The 21677-nt window shown below is 46.7% G+C and overlaps 1 protein-coding gene across 5 annotated transcripts in view; it reads left to right on the top strand.

Moving 5' to 3' along the window:
• The first annotated feature begins 1855 nt into the window (after positions 1–1855).
• Positions 1856–21677, top strand: part of LIMK2 (LIM domain kinase 2) — a 29912-nt gene continuing 10090 nt past the window's right edge. The window contains exons 1-8 of one of the 5 annotated variants that reach the window (XM_015878117.2): positions 1856–1965; positions 3450–3549; positions 16970–17105; positions 18283–18392; positions 18660–18848; positions 19179–19284; positions 20131–20327; positions 21017–21203. In XM_015878117.2, coding sequence (XP_015733603.1) covers positions 1950–1965; positions 3450–3549; positions 16970–17105; positions 18283–18392; positions 18660–18848; positions 19179–19284; positions 20131–20327; positions 21017–21203 — 1041 coding nt within the window. In that variant the 5' untranslated portion in view covers positions 1856–1949. Of the gene's footprint in view, positions 1966–3078; positions 3225–3449; positions 3550–11643; positions 11731–11787; positions 12436–16646; positions 16789–16969; positions 17106–18282; positions 18393–18659; positions 18849–19178; positions 19285–20130; positions 20328–21016; positions 21204–21677 lie in introns of those variants that run through there. The other 4 variants (XM_015878116.2, XM_015878119.2, XM_015878118.2 and 1 more) reach the window with 4 other exon arrangements.

The raw sequence follows: 21677 nt of genomic DNA, 5'->3' as shown, positions 1-21677 counted from the left end.
TTTCAGCTCAGCTGTCTTGTACAACAGGTTCCTACCACAAACCCTGGGCTTAGCTTTGAGCTCTGCTCCTGAAAGGAGTGCTGCTTTGAAATCCTGTGCCAATCAGTTACAACAGGTTTATGTGAAAGACAGTTGCCCCAAGGTAGACTGAACAGGTAAGGAAACTTCTGCAGCACCATCAGTATCTCGTGCTTGGCAAACACGGTGGATCTGCCAGTGCTGTGGGTGTTACTCGGTTTCTTCAATCAACATCCAGCCTTCTTCAGGAAATCACCTGCAGCACAGCTGAGACTCCTTGGCCACAGCATGTGTTACAAACGGAACCAGATGCGGAGGCTGGTTTCTTTTCTTGCCATTGTTTCCCACAGCAATGGAAAACTCCTGCCTGAAGCTGCTCTGATGGTGATTAGAAGAGCTACTAATTTCTGCTGCGATGTTTTTTTTAAAGCCTGAATTTGCCGGAGCCAGACACTGGAAGATCCTCTGGGTGAGGTTATGGAACAGCAGGACTTACCGATCTGCCTCACCTGGCCAGTTCCTCACTGACATAAGTGTTGTCTTCCGTGGTTCTGTGCAGCAGCACTTATGGATCATCCTCTCCCAACCCGGCCGCTGCAGCTACGTTTCTTTCTCCCGGGGCTGTGAGACTTTCTACACAAGGTTGCAAATAAAATCTTATTAATGACCTGAAGCCAACTTGCTTGGGGAAAGGAACAAGGGCATCTTCAAGTGAGATAAGAGCTTAAATTTGGCGTGCTATAAAGTCATACGGGAGGAAAAATGAGATCCTGCGCGTGCCACAGCAGGGAAGATTTGGAAGAGCTTCTCCGTGCAGCCACACGTGGCTACAACAGGCACAGAATGGCTCCAACGCATCAGTCTCATCAATATCTACCAAAGACACGAATTAGAAGTGCTGGAGGAGACCACGAGCATCTCTGTGCTGAGGGGGAAATCTTTCCAAAGGTGAGCCCTCTGTAGCCCTACTGGAACCACATTGGGTGCACAGCTTTAAAAGTATTCCTGATATATTTGTATAGATTCCTGCAGAAGATACAAGGGATTTCCTAACGAGATGAACAATTTTGATATTTCTCTAACTAGGCAACTCCATTTTCTTTTTTTTTTTCCCTCTTCCTTCTATTGTTTTTAGCTCGTTTTGATTCAGATCACTGACAGTCACAATGATTTACAGCAAGACGTGACGATACAAACTGACAGAGCAAATCAAGTCTTAGAAACTTTGTTTCCGTAGTTGAGCTTGTTAAGGTGGATGGTGAAAGCTCCCGGACAGGGCCCCTCCGTTCCCTGTAGTAGGTGATTTGTGTAACTGTGCGATGTTCGCCGCCTCCCCGCAGCACCCACCGGGCTCGGTGCCGTGTGGAGGCGCAGGGCGGCTGTTCTTACCTTTCTCTCGGTGTTCGTTTGTATCGTACCGTTCCCCTTGTATTCACACTGCGCGCAGCCGGCGACGGCTCGTTCGGTGCGTTATTTACCGTTACTGTTCACTAATTTTCACTGTTGTGAAAGTGATTTAGAATTAAAAAAAAAAAAAAAAAAAAAAAAGGTTTTATATCGACGGGAGTGCGCTGCCGTTTCTTTGTGCTCGGCGGACGGTGATGCACCGGGCCGAGGAGCTGCTGGGCAGGGTGCGGGTCGGGACCGGCGGACTCCGCGCTCCCGCCGCGTGTGGAGAGTGGGGCTGAGGGCGTGGCCGCGCCGCGATTGGCTCCCACCGCGGAAAGGGCGGGCTCGCTCCCTCCGACGGAGCACGGCGATTGGCTCGTATCCGTGAGGGAGGCGGAGCGCCGATTGGCCTGCGGCGAGGAAGGGGGCGGGGCCTCCCCCGGGGCGTGGCGCGGCGCCGAGCGGCTGCTGGCGGGACGGCGGGACGGCGGCGGGAACGCGGCCCAGGTGCGGCGCGGCCGTGACGTCACGGGACAGCGGCCATGGCGGGGCCGGCAGGTGAGAGACGCGGGGCGGGCGGGGCGCTGCTGGATGTATTGGGTGTACCGGGTGTGCTGGGCGCTGCGCATCGCTCGGGGCCTGCGGCGGAACGCGCCGCTTCCTGCCCTGACTGCCGGGCGGAGCTGCGGGGTCGGGCCCCGAGATACCGGCTGCGGCGCTGCGGGATTCTGGGCCCTCCGCGTCCTTGAGCCGCTCCGTGCGCCGGTCTCTGCCCGCTGCTCGCAGTCACTGAGCGCTGCCCTGTCCCGCTGAGCGCGGAGCCCCGTGGCTGTGCCTGATCCCCGCAGGCAGCAGCACGCTCTGAACTTAAAGCATCGCACTTACAGGCTGTGGGTGAGGGCAGCATCGTGCTCACGGACAGGCGTCCCTCGTAGCGCTGAGCTCTCCATCCTCTGCAGCTTCCCCCCCCGGCAGCAGGCAGCTGCTGTAGCGCAGTGATGGCAGGGCAGTGAGGGCAGCTCCCTTCGGTGGGAGCAGTTATTTGGTCCATGTAAGAGCTACCTGACATTTCAGGGTGAAGCTGCAGAGAAAAGCCTCAGACAGAAGGGGCAATTACTGAGCAACTGCTGGGTTTTAACGCTCTTTAGAAACTGTAAGTCTGTGGTTAGTGGTTTTCCTTCTCTAAGCGCGTTTCTTTCCTTACACATCTCTCTTGCAGCCAGCTTGCAGTAGCAGAAGGAAGCAGATCAGTGCCCAGCAGCACGACATGTCCTTTGTGCCATCCTGCGCTCATCCACATCCTCGGCTTTCTCTTAGATGTGCCCAAACAGCAGCTTGGCTCTCAGATAGCATTTCTCTGTGCCAAATTAGTGCTAGATTCTTTGTACTGTTTTTTTCTTTCCCAGTCTTTATGCATCCTGCCCGTTTCTGGGGCTTTAGGACTTCTTGACCATTGCTGGCATTTTCTGAAGGCACAGCAGGCAGTGGCAGCTGCTCCTCTTGCTAAGCCTGGCTGCAGTGCAGTGCTGGTCATACAGACTCTGCAGGAATATCCTTCTGAGTGTGTAATTCCTTCCTGGTGGCCAAGTTGTTCTCTGCTGAATAAGGTTTGTCTTTCTTCCTGTTCTGGGAAATCCATTTAATCACCCAAAAGTGCACAAATGTTATGTGCTGAGTCAGTGGCAGGAGGGGAATGGTAACGTGGCTTCCTGGCACAGCGTGGCTCCCTGTAGGGATTGTCACACTTGGCCCATCTCCACCTGAAATCTCTGCTCTGAGCAGTGGTGCAGCTCTAACGGTGCCATCTCCTGTGAAAGGTAACCTTGTTTTCTCCTGCAGAATGTGAAGGAGCACATGATGGTGTCAGGTCTGGAGGGAAAAAAACAGGGGTTTAGGATATTAGAGTCCAATTTGGGAACTCTAAACATTGGCGCTTATGGTCTGCCTGGTGTAATTCAGGGCTGTTCTTTATCAGGCATGGAGCAATCCTTGTTTTCTTTGATGTAAAACGGTTGTTGATGTGGCCTTATTCCTGTATACAGGTGAAGAAGTCTGGAGATGCCTGGGATGTGGGGACCTCATTGCTGCTGGTCAGCGCCTCTACAGGACAGTTAATGAAGCTTGGCACGTTTCCTGTTTCCAGTAGGTGCAACTTTACAGCCAATTGTACTCTTGGAGGATGGTGGATGCAGTACTGACAGTAACAGGGGCTGGTCTTGAGGCCATACCCTGCTGTCAGCTCTATGTCTGACCTGCTCTGCAGCCCGTGGCAGAGGCAGTGTGCTGCCGGTCATTGCCGTGCTTCAATACCCACAGCAGCCCTTTGGAACTGACCTTCAGTTCTGGCAGCAGTCTGGTGCTGCCTGGCCAGGAGCTGACACACACACGTATGGGAATACAGATAAAGTATAAATGGAGGCTCTGATTTGCTGGTGGTAGCAGAAGCCGCAGGTTGTGTCTTTGTCTGCACTAGCATTCAGAGGTACAACCCAGGCCACCTGAGCTCCTGTCGCTGTTTCCATATATATTGCAGGAGCAATATCAGGGTGTTGGGAAAGCTGCTGATCTGGCAGAGGGGGCTCTTGCCTTTTTCACAAATACTCATTCTAGTTTTCGTGCTCCAGAATTGCATTTCTGAAAGGAGCAGGAGCTTCTGCTGGCTTCTGGGTACGAGTGACTATGTCATGAATGTGCAGAGGTTAATGTGTTGGACCCTGTTAAAGCAAATAGAGGGTAAAAGAAGGCAAAGTGCGGCTTTGGAGGAATGTTTGCTGTGCTGAGACAGGCATCTGTCCCATTGTGTTTAATTTATTACTACAAAAAGACTTTGTTGAATTATTATGCTTCTTGGTGTATATATATATATATATATATATATATATATATATATATATATATATATATATATATGTAAAGCAAAGCATAGCAGGCTGCCAAAGCAATGTTAGCTCTATTGATTTGGAAAGCGTTGTTTGTTAGAATGCCTTGTTAATCACAGCTACTGCTCCATGTTGCTGCAAATCCGACTCTTTCTGCTTTCTGTTGGTCCGAGTGTTCATGTTCAGCTGTGTTGTGTCAGTTTCTCTAAGCCCTGTTTTTCTCTTCTCTCTTCCAAGCTGGAGTCCTGCTGTGGAGCTTCTCAACATTCTCCCAGTTAGCCAAACTCTAATTTGTGTGTGCAAGTCTTTCTTCTATGCCTCCTCTTGTACTATTTCTGATGCGAGTCCTGATTTGTAAATGCCTGGGTGCTTCTTGTAGAGGTGAATGACAGCTGAGCTGCAGGCAAACCACCCTTAGTGGCACCAGAGAATTTTATGCTGTAGTTTATATTGTAGAACAGAAGTCTTTTGTTTTTTTCTTCCTTTAGGTTTTCCTATTTACCTGCAATAGAAAGGCAGGTAATGGCTTTTCTCCTCAGATGTACAGTAACTTGCTGATGCTCTTCTCTTATGCTCATTACTTTTGGCTAGCTCTGCTGCCCAGCTTCGAGGCCGTGCTGAGTGAACAATTGGAACCTGCAGCAAAGGAAGCTGCCCTTCCCTTTTTCCCCGTTCCAGGCTAGCATTGCTCATGCAAACAGAGTTTGCGCTCTGCTCTCCTTTCTTTTCTGTTATCCCCAAACCATGCTGGGCAGCAGTCTTGTGCTCGATATCCCAAAGCCAAGTTTTAAAAAGCCTCTAATGGTAGGAGCCTTTGGCAGCCTGTAGCTGTGAGTTCCGGCAGCTCTTGTGGAGTGTTTTTTACAGTCTTCCTGTGGATTAGCTGCGTCTCTGGCCTGGCACATGATTTCTCTAATGCTGATTGGCATTGATCCAGTCTTGTTAGCTCTGTTAAGCTTGTTAGCTTGGTCAGGCGAGGCTGCTGATCATGCTTGGCACTGGTGGTAGCTGACGTACGTGCATGTCTCTGAGGATTTAAGTTTTTTGTCACTTCCCTCCTTCCTCAAGCTGCATGTACAGGAGCTTTGACCCTGAAACCCATGTTTTCTCTGATGTGACTTGGAGGGAAAAGCAAATCCCTATTCATATATCTTGGATATTTTACACTGTTCTTTGGCTAGCTGATCCTTAGGCTTGAATCTGTTGGGTTAGAGCTGGCTGTGGAGTCTTCTTTTAGATGTTTCTGACATAATCTCTGTTGTGAATTAACTCTGAATGTGCTTTTTTTTGCCTCTGAGATCTGTTGAGTTAGGATCCATTTCAATGGTCTTTTTTTTTTTTTAACTGATAAGTGGCTTCCCTGGATTTGGAGCATATATTGCACAGACTTAGCAAAGGAAATACAGAGGTGGCATGCTGCCTTTTTCCTAGATTTGGATCGCTTTTACCAGAGGGAATTATTGGAAGAAGAATGTGTTTGTCTCTTACTACCTATACCATGCTGTTCTTTTAGCTTTCAGTCCATTTTGTCCATATTACAAAACAGAAGGTGCTGCCTTATATGCTGTTTTGATGTCCGTTGTTTTGTTGATTCTCCCTCCCCACAGATAAAGACAGCATTAAAACAATTCCCTCTTTTTATAGGGATGTTGCACATTTACACACCTGAGGGATGGGATCCAGAGAGATGTAGGCAGGTTGAGCAGTGGGCTCATGTGAACCTTGTAAGGTTCAACAAATCCAAGTCTTCATTGGTCATGGCAGCCCTGCTATCTGTACAAGCTATGGGATGTAAGGATGGAGTACAGTCTTACCAAGAGAGGACTTGGGGATACTGGTGGGTGGCAGCTAAATATAAGCCAGCAGCGTGCCTGTCACAGCCCAGAACTCCAACCAGATCATGGGCTGCATCCAAAGAAGCATAGCCAGCAGGGCAGGGAGGTGTTCTGCCCATCTGCTCTGTGCTCTGAGATCTCAGCTGGAGTGCTGTGTCCAGATATGGGGTCCTCAGCACAGGAGAGACATGGAGCTGTTGAGCAGAGGCCCACGTAAGTGCCCCAAGGGATGGAACAACTCCCTGTGAGGACAGGCTGAGCTGGAGCTGCGCAGCATGGAGAGGAGAAGGCTCTGGGGAGAGCTCAGAGAGTCACTTCAGTACCTAAAAGGAGTCTGTAAGAAAGAAGGGGGCAGACTCTTTAGCAGGATCTGTCATGATGGGATGAGAGGCAATGGTTTCAAACTAAAAGAGGGGAGATATAGATTGGATATAAGAAAGAAGCTGTTTACACTAAGGACGGTGAAGCACTGGCACAGGGTGCCCAGAGAGGTGGTGGCGCCTCATCCCTGCAGACACCCAGTGTCAGGGAATGGGGCTGTGAGCACTGATGGTGCTTTGTGAGCATTGATGGTGCTGTGGGTGTCCCTGTGCACTGCAGGCAGTGGGACTGGATGGCTTTTAAGGATTCCTTCCAACTCAAACCATTCCATGATTCTATTTGAATCTGAGTAGGATGAGAAGATGTGATGTCGGCAGTATTTGTGAAAATACAGTTCTGATTATTTGAAAACTATAAATTCAGATCAAGTCTGCTGGATACATTCAAGTGGAAAATGCTTTTGGATCCAGATGAAGGAAATTATTGAGGATGCTGGTAGGAATCCCTGCTGTAGCAGAGTGCTTAAGAACTTTTTAGGAAGGAAGACGGCTGAGGTTAGGTTCCTTCCGAACTGAAATAACAGAGGATGTATATTATTATGGTCTATAAAATGAACCTAGTTTAAGCAGCCAAGCAGCAGAGGCTTGCTGCAGAAATCTCAAACAAAAGCCAAACTCTCCACATTAGAGCAAAAATGTTCCAAGTGTATCTTCAAAATACTCAAGTTTATAAAATGTGATGCACTGCTAATGATTTTACGGTTTTAGATTTAAATACAGACTATTTAGTTTATAGCCCAAACAAAAAAAATTAAAGCTGAAAATGGTCAGGAGTTTGCAGAACAGAGTCCTGATTGAGGAAGGGAAAAGGGAAACACAGGGAATTTTGTATCCATCCAAACTTTTTTCATGAGTTGGCCTAAAGAACCGATGGACTGAAGATGAGGATGACCATAAACCATTAATTCAGCCAATATTCCATTTTGCTGCATACAGCAGATTTTTATGCATATACGGTGCAGCTTGACCTGGAGAAAAACACTGATAGCTTTATGGATTAGCTTTTAAAATGATATTATAAACTAGTTAATGGCATAAGCAGCTGATTTGAGAAGTGCAAGCTTTTGATATCTGAGATACTGTAAATCTTTTCATGCTGATTGGGGGCTACATAGTTAAATTTAACCAATTCTAAGTAGCAAACTGACTTTCCAGTATAATATATTGGCTACTATTAAATATAGCCTTGAAATCTTTAAGAAATGGCTTATACTTGTTAATATAATAGTAAAAAGAAGTCTAAATTAATAGAATTTGTTTAAATCCCAGTATAAACTGATGTATTATTTAAAGTGTATTCACATGACAGATCGTTTTTGTATTCAAGTGCTTGCACTCTTTTTTTTTTTTCTTTTTTAATTAAACTTTCCTGTTTCCCTCCCCTGGATCTCGAAGCTGCTGCAAAGTGCTGTGGGCTCCAGCAGGCTGCATTCTCTAAACAGGAACTTGAAAAAACAGAGCAGTTTTGGCAGAGTGCAGAACTGGCTCTGTCTCCTATGGGTGTTCTGAAGCGAATTTGAAACAAATTACCTTTCTGCCCATTGCTCAGCAGACGTTGAAAGGAGGTTCTTCCCGGAATCCCTCACTGCTGCCCGTGGTGTTGGTCTGCAGCATGACAAGTGTCTGCTGCTTGGAGCACAGGGCTGGATTCACCATTCTTTGTGCTGAGGGGGTGCCCGAGTCCCAAGCTACAGAGGAGGAAAAGGCCCACTGTTCATTTGCAAGTTGTAGTGATTTGATTTTCTTACAGAGGCACATGACTTTTTTTTCTACGCTGAATAGTATAGTTCCTCCCTTCTGTTGTTCAAGTAACTTTTTGTGTTTGCAAGCAGCAATCGTCTCCTGTCAGTCTTGGCTAGACTGAAGAAGCTCTTCCCCATAGGCTGTGTACAGACTTCAGTGTGTACCTCTCTTGGTTCAAACTGTTTGGCACAGGCCTTCATTTTCTGAGAGCTGCTTCCTCCCCACAGACAACTGGACAAATAGATGTGCAGTGACAGGATGTGAAGCTGAAATGTACAGAATTCATCAGAATCAATTCTGTGATTCTGAGAGATGTTGGCATATAAAGATGTAAGCACAGGTACGTTCAAGATGCATTTTAAATGGGGTGGCATTCACTACTTTAAATCTTCCTTTAACTCTTCCAGCTGTAAATGCAGTCAGGTTTTGAACACACACACCAGGTGAATTTGAGAGCAGTAATAATGCAGGTGAAATATGACAGGAACAGGAAAAGAAGAATCTTCCTGGTCCTTCTCTAGTTTCTGGGAATTGCATAAAGCTATTAGGGCCTCAGGGGTGACAGCTCCTCTCCACTAATCCTGCAGGCCCCTGGGAATGCCTCCTCAGTGACGTCTCCATCAGCTTTGAAATACAGCTCGCTATCAGATGTAGGGAGGAATAGCTGCTAAGTGCCTGTTTGCACAGATTGCCACAACTGTTCAGGAATTTAAAAAGCCAGAGGAATTGGGTAACACTTTGCAGGTGCAAGTGGTCACATTCCTCAGGTGAATCTTAACAGCCAGTGGAGACATGGGTGACAGCCCTTTGTATCTAGGGGAGCTGGAAGTTCCGGTCTGAGCTTGTCCCTTAGGACACTGTTATCAGAGAATGTAATATCAATGTAATTACAATTACTCACGCAGACCAGTATGTGCCACGATTTCTACACGAGTGAGATGGGATCCTTCCCCCAAAGAGTTCAGCATCCTGCACAGACAAAGCACCAACCTAGGAAGCAAGGGAAGAGGTGCCATGTGCCAGTCCAGCTGTCACCAGTTACATGCTGTCATCATTTACAGATCAGAAGTTGCTGCTTCTGAAATTCTGTATCATCTATGAAGTTTCAAGGAGGCTCAGTTTCTTTGGTTTGCTTCTCAGGCTGTAGGTATTTAGTAGGTCTGCAGCTATTAGGTGTGTATGGGGGATATATAGGCTTTCTCTCCATCCTGCTGTGATGTTGGATACTGAAAGGCATCGCTGTCTGAAGTTCTGCTTCTGTTTAGAGGTGAGGTGCAGTAACAAAGATGAGCTTCACTTCGCTGTTTGTTTTAGTTTAGTGGAGAGCTGTGTGCAAGAGCTTTCACCCAGCAGTGTGTGCATACCAAGCGGTGTTTGTTTCAGTACCTGATGTCCGGAGCTTGACTCTGTCTTTCAACACCAGTGAAGCATATGTTAGGTGTAAGTGCCTTGGAAATACAATGAGGTGTTAGGATTGTACTGAAGAACTTGGAGTGCCTCCAAACTGCATCCATGCTGAAACAAAAACCTGCTGCAGCTTCTTCAGGCATCAGGTGATGCTTTTTCCCCAGCTTACTGCAGTCCACACACATTCTGAAGTGCCCATCTGTGCCAGGGTAAATCTGTGTATCGTGGGGCTGGTAGATAGGCTGAGCTGCATCTGTCTGTAGATACGCTATTGGTCAGAATAAACTGTAGTAAACAAGGTGTCCAAATGCGACCAAACCCTTTCTGCTTAAGTTCTTAATCACTTGAATATCACAAAGCTATAATGCATTTTTCTGAGGACAAAGCTGTAAAATCTATGACGTTTTGCAGCTCAGTTTGCATGTTGAGTCATTGTTTAAGCTTTTCACGTGTTCCCTTCACTTGCCAGCTGTAATGTTCGGGCTTGTATGTCTGGCAAAAATCACTGCAATTCCACAGCATAGGAAGGAGAGCAACCCCTGCTGTGCAGTGGAGATACTGTGTCAGCATTTGCAAGAGAGAAATACAGATATTTGCCCTCAGATTGTTTAAAAATAAATTAGCTTCGGTGCATGTTGGCGTTTCGAGATGGTATCACTAAAATTATACAGAAAAGGTCCCCTCCACCTGTTGATCAGCATTTCTGAAGTGCAGTCATTCTGGCAGGAATTCAGATCTGGAATGAATGAATAGATTAACACTTTTTCCAGAGCCCTCTCATCGGGGCTCTTGCGTTCTCAAGTAGGTCATACAGACAAAAGCAAGAAGTAACAAGAGAATTCTGTGTAGGAAAAGGTAAGTAACTGCTGCTGGGGCTCGCTGCTAAAGTAAAATCATCCCGATAAAATGTTTCCTGTTTAAAATAGACATTTGGACTGTGTGTCCTTTGGCTTTAAGGAAGTCTCAGACAAAATCCCTTCCCAGTTGCTTAGCTGTCTGGGTGGTTTTTATTACTTTGAAGTCAAGCTTTATCTACTGGCTTCATTCACAGACTAGCTGGCTGCTTATCACATCTGTGGATCGAAACTTCAAAGGTTTGTCTGTAAAGTTGGGATTTATGAGGTCACATGGAATCCCCCTTGGAGGGAGTTCAGCCTGCGGTAGCAGTTCTGCGGGGAAAAGCCTTTGTCTGTAGGTGATACTGTGGCGGGGAGGGGCTCTGCGATGCACCCCAGGTATGTGTGTGTGGTGGGGTGGTGCCAATAGCCAGGGGAGTGCTAGGCTGTGAGCACTGGTCCATTTACAGCATGCAACATATAGAGAATGTGGGAGACCAGAGCGCATTCCTAGACACAGACTCACCGTGTTGCTGCTTCCAGTGGAGCTGTGTGAAATGTCAGAAGGAATTAAATCTGCGCTGGAGCTGACGACCGCACTGGGCTCTGCAGCACTTGGCTGTGCTTTTACAGCCAGGCTTAGAAACTGCACTGAGTGAAGGAAAAGAGATAAAATTATATGTATGTTTATTATTATTTGAATGAAGATGGCTGTTTAGGAAAGAAGGGGGTAAAAATGCTGCCTGGTTTTCTGCTTACTTCAATAGCAAGCAGCAGTGGCAGATCTGCAGCCAAGGCTCAGCCCCGACCATCCATCGGACAATATGCCAACAGAGACGAGCATCTCCAGTAAAAGCACATCTGAGTAGTGTTGCCTCTGGAACACGGTGTGATTTTCAGGCTGCATTCAGGAATGCCAGGCTTTGCTGACTGTACAGAAATGGGAGGGCTCAGTGCAGCAGCATACATTTGTTGCATCTCGGTGTCTTGCTAAGTTTTAGCTGATTTGTCTGCTAGACTTCATGCTTGGCTTCAGAGCAAGCAAAGTGATGTAACTACATGTGCTGTAAGCGGGAGAGAGTTCTGCCTGTGCTGATTTATACCTCTCAGCTTCCTTCCAGGAGATTAGGCTAAATGATTGAATGATCTCTGTGTTGAAAGTGTTGGAAGAAAAGTTACTTTTCCTTGGATGAAGCACTCTGGGAAGTTACTTTCTGCAAGAGGATGACCAAACAGACTGAAGGTACTGTGAAGGCAGTGTATCCCAGTTCACTGTATGGGATTTAGGAAAGTATGCAATAAACATCAATCTGAAGGGGACACAGCTTGCTGTCTGCCTTAGTCTCAGCCTTCCTCCATTTGTCCATCAGATAGTGGCACTTCAAGTTAATGACTCTGCCAAAGCGACCCTCATTCAGTACTTAGTAAGGCGGCCTCCTTTCGATCAAAGCTCCACCCACGCCTTGCAAAGAAGTAAAGCTTATTCAGCCTCTGCAGCCACACGCTGTCCTCCTGCAATGGCTCCTCCTCCCCTCCCACCCTTGGGTGGATCCATAGAAGGGAAAACTTGACAATAGTTAGCAAGCAGCAGAGCTCGGAAGAGCTATTGCAGAAGTATGTCTGACTAGCCTGGTAGCAGTCATTCTATCCTCCCCGAGGGTGCTGGTGCTGCTGAGTGCAGGAGAGGATGGTTTCAGCCATGGGAGCCAGGAAAAATCTGAGAAGGAATGAGCAGACGAGAGACCTGGCATTCCTTGGGCAGCCTGAAAGAGAGGTGAGATGTCTGAATCAGCGCAAGATTAAATGAGCACTGGCTGCTGCCATGTTGGCAGAACTGAGCAGTTCAGAGGCAGTTGGACAAGTTTGTGGCTGAGCCGGTTTATCCACTGTTGAAGATGGGAAGTTACTTGTCAGCCCCTGCTTACTTCGCTCCCAAGGATCCCTTTCGGTAAGTCTTGCACGGGATTAGCAGTTGATCTTCAAGTTGTCATTTCACCCCTGTAACGCTATCCTAAGCACTTAGCATGTGAGGTGCAAAGAGTGAGGTCTAGGTTGTGTGCAGGGAGCAGCTGGCCTCAACCCAGGGTACTGTGAGGAGAGGTGCTGCTTACCAGCCTCCCTGCTGAAGGCTCTAGGAGGAAAGGCAGCAGTGTTGCAGGGCAGTGTCTGTGTAGCCCAGGCCGGCTCTGCCTCACAGAGCAGCAATACACGCTGCTTTAGCCCATGCCCCTGTGCTTTGCTCCACTGCCAGAGGAATGAGATTACTGTGGCTGCTGCTACTTGCATCTCTCCCAGTGCTGCTTTACTGGGGCACAGTATGGGCTGAGGGAGTGCCACATGCTGCTGTGGAGTTCAAGAAGGTGATGTAATCCACAGTGAAGCAATCCGTAATCTTGTTTGAGAAAGAAATAAAGTACCTTGCAGGTAACTAGGGACTCGCCTCACACTTCACTTAAGTGGAAATGATTCTTGTCCCGTGATATTTTGGTTTGTATTAACAACCTTTTTTGGCGCGGTCAAACAAATGAGGCTTGAGAAAGGCTATGGAATAAGGCTTTGATTGCATTACATCTCCATGGTGAAAGCTGTTAGCGGGACTGAGTGCAGCCAGGACGGTGACTGACGCTAATGTGCTGATAAGGTGAATAAATGGGGGCTGGCAGCTCCATTGTCTCCCTCCTGTCCCCTCTGCCTGGATTTGCACGTTTTTGATTCTGTTCCTACAAACACTGGTGTACTGATTTGGAGGTGGGCAGCACACAGTGGGACAGGAGTAAATACTGCTGTGCAACAGCTGAACTTCAGTAGCAGGTTTCTGAGAAAGCCTCCTCTTTCAGAAGGCAAGTGAGCAGCCATTCGTTATTTGCACTACATAGAGAGCATCATGCTAAGCCGTAGGTACACCCACTGAGTGGCATGGAAACAGCTTTGCACAGTCAGAGCTTAAACATTATTCACTTAGTCTGTGTTTTGTTGCATCTGCGCTTGTTTGGCCAGCATGTCTTAGAGCCAGAGCACACACTTGTGCTGGGCCTGCTGAGAATCCTTTGGGTGAGCTGCAGGCTGGAGCTACACGGCCTGTCTGCAGCCTGTCCTCTTCCCCTCTGCCTGCAGAGTTGGAACTGCAGTCCTTCGGAGCCTGCCTAGTGGTAACTGATCCAGCCTGACAGTGTGTGGGGGGTAGATTTTATTAATGAGCCCTTCTCGAAGGGATCGTCTCTTCAGCGCCAGGGAAGTCTTTGCTTCCATAAGGGTATTGGCTTACATTTAGATGTAAAAGAGATGCCCCCGTGGGTTGAATCTCCATCTCGCTGAAAACCAGGCTAGGTTCGTGGTGCCACCTGATCTTCCCACCACCCCCCACAAACCCAAGCAGCCATCAAGCACCGATTTGTGAACTCTTGCTGCAGCACTGCAGTGTCAGGGCTAGATGCCTTGCTCTGGGGGCTCCTGGAGGATGACTACAGGAGGCAGATTAAATAACTCTTGATTACCAAGGATGAGAAATGAAGATCTGCTGTATAATAAGAAAAGAGCTCTGCAGATCTGATAATGGTGGCTAGTGTGCAAGGTGAACCACCTCAAATATGGCTGCTAGAAGTCCTCCAAGAAATGTGGTTACCATGCTTTGCTACGATGCCATAAGAATGGCAAATCGCAGATTAGCTGCTTGTAAGCTAAAAGAGAAGTAAGAAGTCTTTCAGTGGCAGTGACTGGAAAAGATGAGCTTGTTCAATTCCTCTAGAAGTAACCGAATTCCCTTTTTAGCTGATGTGAGGACAAGCAGTGGCAGTGCTGTAATGCTGCACGCTCCAGTGAGGCGGGACAGGAAGGAGACAGTGCTTCTGTGACACACATCTGACATTGATCTTCAATGAAAGTCATGTGAAACATTCACGTGATGACTTCATCATCTGCATAAAGACACCTGAACTGTTGTTATAACTCTACCTGTGTGCTGTCTGCCCTCAACACCTGACAAATCTAATGCCTTTCTAAGTGATAGTGAGGGATGGAACAGTTAGAGCCATTACCAGCACCCAGCTTCTCTGGGGCTGGTTGCTTTGTTCCTGTTGCCTCATTGCTCAGGGTGGGGTGCTGAGCCTTGAGCTGCAAACTTGTCCTGCCCAGATTTGTTTAATTGCATAGCAAAGAACTGACTGCTTGTTGGCTCCACCTCCTCACCTTCATTTTGCTATGAGTTTGTTGCAAATTAAACACCAGCGCTTGTTTCCAGATGGAAGCAAAGTACTCAAGGTGCTGTAAGGTTGAAGTCAGTGAGGAAGCAGAGGAAAGGCAAGGGGGGGACAAATGTATGTGATCTTTTGGAGCCTATCTGAAGTAGCTACAGTTTTATTGTTTTTGTAGAAACTTCAAGTTTCTTAAGTAGAAGAAGATGTGGTTGAAGTTGGAGAAGGGGGTAAAGAAGTCCAAGGATGTATTGTGATTGAAAACAAGTAAAATAGCCCACCTGCTTGGGTTGAACTTGGACAGAAAGGTGGCTCTTGAAGTCCTGGTGTAGCAGTCCCCAGTCTACAGTGTTGCTGTCTGCATCCCAGGTGCAGGTCTGGTCACAACTCCCTGTTTGAAGATGTAATCACGCTCAGAGCATGCACTGGCACAGGCATGTATGCAGAAGTTGGATAAGTCTGAGGGATCCAGTTTACCCATGCTGAGCCAGATGTTCCTGCCACAGGGTGATAGAAATCTTTGCTGTTAGTCTTCGCTTGTTCTTTCTCCCTCCCACTCACCTACTTGATCATTCAGCTTGGAGTATTTACTGCAAGTGAAAGCCAAGGACTTGGTGGTTGAAGGCAGAATGCATTGCAGGGCCCTCTAGGTCTCCTACATACCATGAGCAGGGTGTAACCCTGACAGTGCCCCAGGGCTTGGGCTATAATAATGCAGGTACCCTTGGTAGTAAGGTGGAGTTACTGCTCCCTCTGCTCAGACAAAGTTAACAGGGGTTGTTGCACGTGCTGGAGTCCTTTCCCATCACAGAGGGAGGGAGAACAGCATTTGGAGCTCCTCAGCTGGGAGAACAAACAGTATAAAGCGAAGGAGCAGCTTTCCTCAGAGCAGGGTATGGCACTAAATACTGAGGTGCGTTTTCCCCTAAAACCATAGGCTACTTACAGGCAGCTTCATCTTGTTGCTTGGAAGTCTCTTGAGACAGAGTAAAGAGCTCTGGTTGGAGTTGGATCCATGTTGGATCATAACCAGTGTCTCATATCAGTACGCTCATTACATGTTGGTGGAGTTGATAAGGAATGTCTTTGGCACAAATAAGCTTTTGGAAAGCTTGTGACAGGTGAGGCCAGCAGTAACTCTCTTCTTACACTGTAAGTACGTAGGATGTGTACCTTCACTGCCACGTGCTGCCTTCAATGCAGTTGGTGCTGTAGAGAGAGCCCTGCTGCCCAGGAGGGCACGCTCCCACCTCCCTTGGAGTTCCCTTCCAGTGCAGTAACGGAGCCACTTGTTGAGACAGGAGAAACTCCTCCTCCAGCCTTTGGGAAAACATTGTGCTGATAAAGGCAGTGAGGTGCTGCCTAAAACCAAGCGATGGTCACTGACCTGCCTTGGGTTCTTTGCTCAGAAATGGCCAGCGCCAGACTGTTTTCCTTTTAAAGTCTGAGAGCTGTGCTGCCCAGGGCTAATGGAATAATCTTCGGTGATGCAACCACTGAGGGAGTGCAGTCCTGATGTGGCCTTATCTCTTCATTAAGTCACACCTCTGTGCTGCAGAAGTTAAATTCCTTTAGCCAGCATGTCCTGCTGAGGCAGGATTGTTTGGTGCTCAGGAAGCTGGAAGATCTGGGTTCTTCTTGTGATTTGCTACAATGGAATCTGCAACAGAACTGCTGCATCTTTCCTTGTTTGAGGGTTTTGTTTGTCTATTGGCTTCTTGCAGAAAAACAATGAATAATGATTGTTTCTTGAAATGGAAGGTTTTGGGGGAGGGTGTTCTGTGGATTAGAGGGGCCTTTCACAAAGCTTGGTGTGAAATTGGTTTTTTAATGCACAGGGAAGTGAATCCTACCTCCATTTCCTAAAGTAGCCAAGGAGAGATGTGCTCTGGCAGAAGCCTTGGTGCTATAGAAACACTATAGAAACACAGCAGAGCTGTCTGTGTGCCTGGCAACAGCAGACTCAGACTCAGAGGGAGAGGGGAGTAATATCTATAATGCAGAATATGTAAATCAACGGATGTGTTCTAAGAAGTGAATGGAATTTGGAACTTCGGAAGCCCCCCTTTTCCTTTGGATTGGTTGATACCACGTCTCCTTACAAAACCGTGGTATGGTACTAATTCTCAGCTGAAAATGCATTGTCAAATGGGGGGATTTAGTGCACCAATAACTGGAACAGCCAGCGGTGAGCTGCTGCTGAGCGGCTGTTTTCTCTGTGCAGGAGGGGATGTTTTCCATTGCTTTGTGACTCATTGCTAACAGGAACTGTGTTCCTTTGTTTCCTTCAAGGTGCTCTGAATGCCAGGATCCCCTCACTAACTGGTACTATGAGAAAGATGGAAAGCTGTATTGCCACAAAGACTATTGGGGGAAGTTTGGGGAATCTTGCCACGGCTGCTCTCTGCTGATGACTGGACCTGTGATGGTAAGGAATCTGACATAGCCACCTCCAACTCCTTGTCCTTGGCTGGGAGTTGTCCTCACTATGCAAACAACCAAATAAACTGGAAGTGATAATCCTCTTGCTACTCAGCTTTTGTATCAGAGATCTACAATGAGGCTTATCAACATTCATTTTTAAGAAGAGCGACTGAAAGGAGAGAGATGTGCGGATCTGAAGCACATGAACAAAGAGGAAAAAGGTGCCGAAATGCACAGGAATGAGAAATAGAAGGATGAGTAATGGGACGCTGGTTTCTGTAGTGCAGAGTACCAGTGTCCATGGGGTAGTTTTCCACTGCAGTGCAAAGTCAGATCTCTCAGCTCAGGATAAGCAGCAGTTCTGACTTTGGGTGCCTGGACTGTAGTGCGAGTGGGTTTCAAGCCAGCGCTGCCATGAAGAGGTGTTAGTCCTGCTTGGTTTAAAACACTGAACTATGCCTGTACCATACGGGATTCCACTGCTTGCTGCAGCCTTGCAAATATGTAACCTCTAAAACAGTCAAGAATGAAACGTACCCATTATTTTTCTAGAGTCTCAATAAAAACATTACTCAAAAGTAGTACAGAAACAGTTTCTCATTGTGGAAGTCTTTGCAAAATATGGTCAATAAGGGAAGTTCCCATAAGGAAAATAGAATTTCAATGAAGAAAAATATCCTTCAAAAGCATTCTGTAGTCTCAGTTTACTGTTTTTTTTTGGTTGGTTGGTTGTTTTTTTTCCTCCCTGTCAGCTGTCTGTTAAAGTATCTTAATTTGTGCATTGCCTGTCTGCCAAAAAAAAAACAGCCCTTTCAGCTTTATTAATTCAGGCGTAACATTAGTTATCGTGCCAAGAGCAAGTGAACAGGAAGGTTTAATATCTTGTTTACTAGTCCACAGCAGACTATCAACTATTTTTGATAGCAGAGCAGCTGCCAAATGTAACAGAGGTTCCTGGACGCAGGCTTGGCTTTGCATGTTGACATGTTTGTTTAAGAGAAGTTTTGCAAACAAAGTGCCAGGGATGTGGTTCCGGAAAGGCAGAATGGGCTAATGTAACTCCAGGAAAAAGCTGCTCCTTGGCTCTGAGATCTGAATGACCAAATTAATGAGAGGAAAGCGGTAGCTGCAAACACTGATGGATTTTGTTCTTCCTAAGCACTTCCCTTTTCTGTCTGTAGGTGGCTGGAGAATACAAGTATCACCCTGAGTGCTTCGCTTGTATGAGCTGCAAAGTGATCATCGAAGATGGGGACACTTACGCACTGGTGCAGCATTCCACTCTCTACTGGTGAGACAGAGCTGCATACTTTGCCACTGGGAGATTGCATTGCTCCCTGCTCTATGTGTAAGCCACATTTAGCTGACTCCATGTGGTTCAGCTTAATGCTATGCTAAGGGATACAAGGGAACCGCCTTTAATGGGGGGGAAAAGGGGGATGAAAGGAGTGGAACAAGAATCAAAACTGTAGTTTAGGGCCACTGAAATAATTTAGAAGTGTGAGTTTGGCAGCGAGGGATAGGGCACTACCACAATGACTTTCTTCACTTCTTCTAGTGGAAAATGCCATAACCAGATTGTGCTGACACCGATGATAGAAAAACATTCCACTGAGTCTCTGCGTGAGCAGCTGCCTTATACACTGACACTCATCTCCATGCCAGCAGCTACTGATGGCAAAAGGGGCTTCTCTGTGTCTGTTGAGGGCGGCTGCTCCAGCTATGCCACTGGCGTCCAAGTGAAAGAGTGAGTATGACAAAGCTGTGTGCAAAGTTCATGTCTGTGCAGAGGGAGCTGGTAAAACTTTTGCAGTACTGCTGTCCTGCCAGCTGCTTTAATTGCTGGGAGGTCGTTTAGAATGGGAACATTTAAGAATTGTAATGGAGTAGCAAATTTTGCCATTGAACAAATGATAAGCTCTCCCCAAACCAGCTCAAACCTAAGCATTTACTCTAATGGAAATTAGCACTGTTTTACTTCAAGATACTGATAGAAAGGGAAGCATTAGAGGTCAAATAGTTTTTATAATTGTGGCTTCATTGACTTTTTCCTCACCATTGTAATACCTGTGTTTAGAGTTAACAGGATGCACATCAGCCCAGATGTCCGAAATGCCATCCACCCTGCAGATCGTATCCTGGAAATTAACGGAGCTCCCATTCGTACATTACAGGTGGAGGAGGTGGGTAGAGTTCTGTTCTGAAGCCTCCATCTCATCTCTCTTCCTAAAGCTGCTGTCTCTTGGCACTGTCCTCCCACCCTACATACAGTGTATATATACACCCATGCTGCTCATGTTAGCAGTAAGAACAGACACAAAGACAAACTTTGCTGCTTACTCTAGCCGAAAAGGAATTAGAAGGAAATGCAGTTGGGATGCAGTACTGAATTTGTGGCATTCGGTCACAGACGAAGATAATAAGGAAAGCATAAAGCTGTGGCATCTTAGAGGATGGAGAGGCTGTGAAGACTCTTTATGTATTACTAGTGAAGGCTGCTATTCTAATCACCTCAGAGGCATCTGGTAATAGACAAAGGTTCAGCTTATCCTAGGCATGAGGTTACCATTGAAAAAAAAATGTATATATTTGGTGTCTGCATTTACAAGAAAATGCTTTTTACAGCTACTGAGTGATGCTGCAAGAATGTAGTGAGACCAACGTTACTTTCACTACATGAAGATATTACTGTTGGTGTTGGACAGACATTAGGAGCACAACAGCTTTAGTTTTTCAGCATTGCTCAGGGTAAAATCCTGTGTAGTTTTCAAACACTTCTCAAAAAAAAAAAAAAAAAAAAAAAAAGTTTAGTCTCTTATTTTTGATCAGCACAGAAGCAGCTTTGAATAGCATGAGAAACTTCTGTGGAGTTGGCTTGTTTTGTCTGGTAGACAACTGTGGTGTGTGCAACTAAACCAAAACTGAACTGAACTCTGATTTCTGAGGAGCAATTCTGCTGTGTCTTCTCTGTCTGCTGTCATTCATATTTCTGTTTTTTGCTACCATCCTTTCCTTTGGTTTGCTTGAAGGTGGAGGACATGATTCGCAAGACAAGCCAGACGCTTCAGCTGCTGATAGAGCACGACCCTGTCTCACAGCGCTTAGACAGGCTTCGGTTGGACTCCCGGCTTCCCACCCACATGAAGTCACCCATCTCGCCCCACTCCATCTCTCCGCTGGACATCAAGGAGAATCTGGAAGGAACGCTCCGCCGACGATCCCTCAGGTAAAGTCTTGAAGGCTCTGACCTAGCTTGTGTTCACTCCTTGCTTCTTGGCGGGGCTGTTCTGTGCTTAGGCCCCGTGGTTCAAAGTGACTGCTGAGATGTGACTAATCCATGGTATGAACCACTGGTGAAGCAGCTGAGACTTTTACATCCTACTGTTGACATATACTCTCTTCATTCCCTTTCAGAGTGATAAACTTTACTTAATAAAACTGAGGTGCTCTGCTTCTACCACAGAAAAGATACTGAGTTTTACAGTTAGAAAACAGAAAGGTCAGATTTTTATCAGCTGTATAAATGGCTGGGGAAGGAGGCTATGTCCTCCAAGGGAATGTGACTGGTATTTGGGAAAAAACCTTGTTTACCTAGACTGGTGCACTCAGTTGCTTGTTCAGTGTTTTAATCTTTGCTTAGAAGTAATAAAAGCTGCATCTCCACAGCTTCTTCCTCCTCACAAGCTCCACCTCTAATTGACAGTTCAGGGGATGCATTGTTGTTAGTCACTCCAGGCTTGGATGATGCTGTAGGTTTGTGAAGAGCTTCCACAGTGCTGGGAGAGCATCTGGCTTTTGTGATGTGAACAGCACTAAAGTGCATCTGGAAACTGGTCCCTTAGGAGCTAATGATGATATACGTTGAGCCAGAAGCTTCCCAGCAGCTTTACTGACCTCATTTCCTTTACTTTCTAGGCGAAGCAACAGCATTTCTAAGTCTCCTGGCCCCAGTTCTCCAAAGGAACCCCTCCTTCTGAGCCGTGACATCAGTCGCTCTGAATCTCTACGTTCCTCTTCTAGCTGCTCCCAGCAAATCTTCCGGCCATGTGATCTCATTCATGGAGAAGTACTAGGAAAAGGATTTTTTGGTCAAGCAATCAAGGTGAGGGACCTCCTCAAGTATTCATCAGTTACTTTGTCTACAACAGTGTATCTCGTAAACCTCAACACGGTGGCCTTTCTTTGCCCTGCTGTTAGTGATCAGTCTTGGAACTCACCTGAGCTGCTCAGTGAGATCCATTTCTCTGTTTCTTTGTCTCTTTCAAATGTCACTCTTGGCTATACTGGCTCATCTCCCAAGTTAGAGTGCCCATGTCACTGCAGTCACCTGGGTGAGGTGGGGAGAACAGGGAGAATAGCATTAAGTCCTCAGTTCAGTATTGCTCTCCCACCATTAGTGTGGCATACTCAAGGGTTTGTCAGGCTGATTCAGTGAGCTCAGAACTCTGATCAGAGCCTAAATGTGGTGTTAGCCATCAGCTATTGCATAGCTGTCACAGTTAAAAATCTCCATTAATAGCAGTTCTGATCTCTTGGCTTTAAGCTTTCTGATCTTGACTAGGGGTGCTTAAGGAGC

Source organism: Coturnix japonica, chromosome 15 (genome assembly GCF_001577835.2).
Source record: "Coturnix japonica isolate 7356 chromosome 15, Coturnix japonica 2.1, whole genome shotgun sequence".
NCBI lineage: Eukaryota > Metazoa > Chordata > Aves > Galliformes > Phasianidae > Coturnix > Coturnix japonica.
This window is presented reverse-complemented; position numbering and strand designations above follow the sequence as displayed.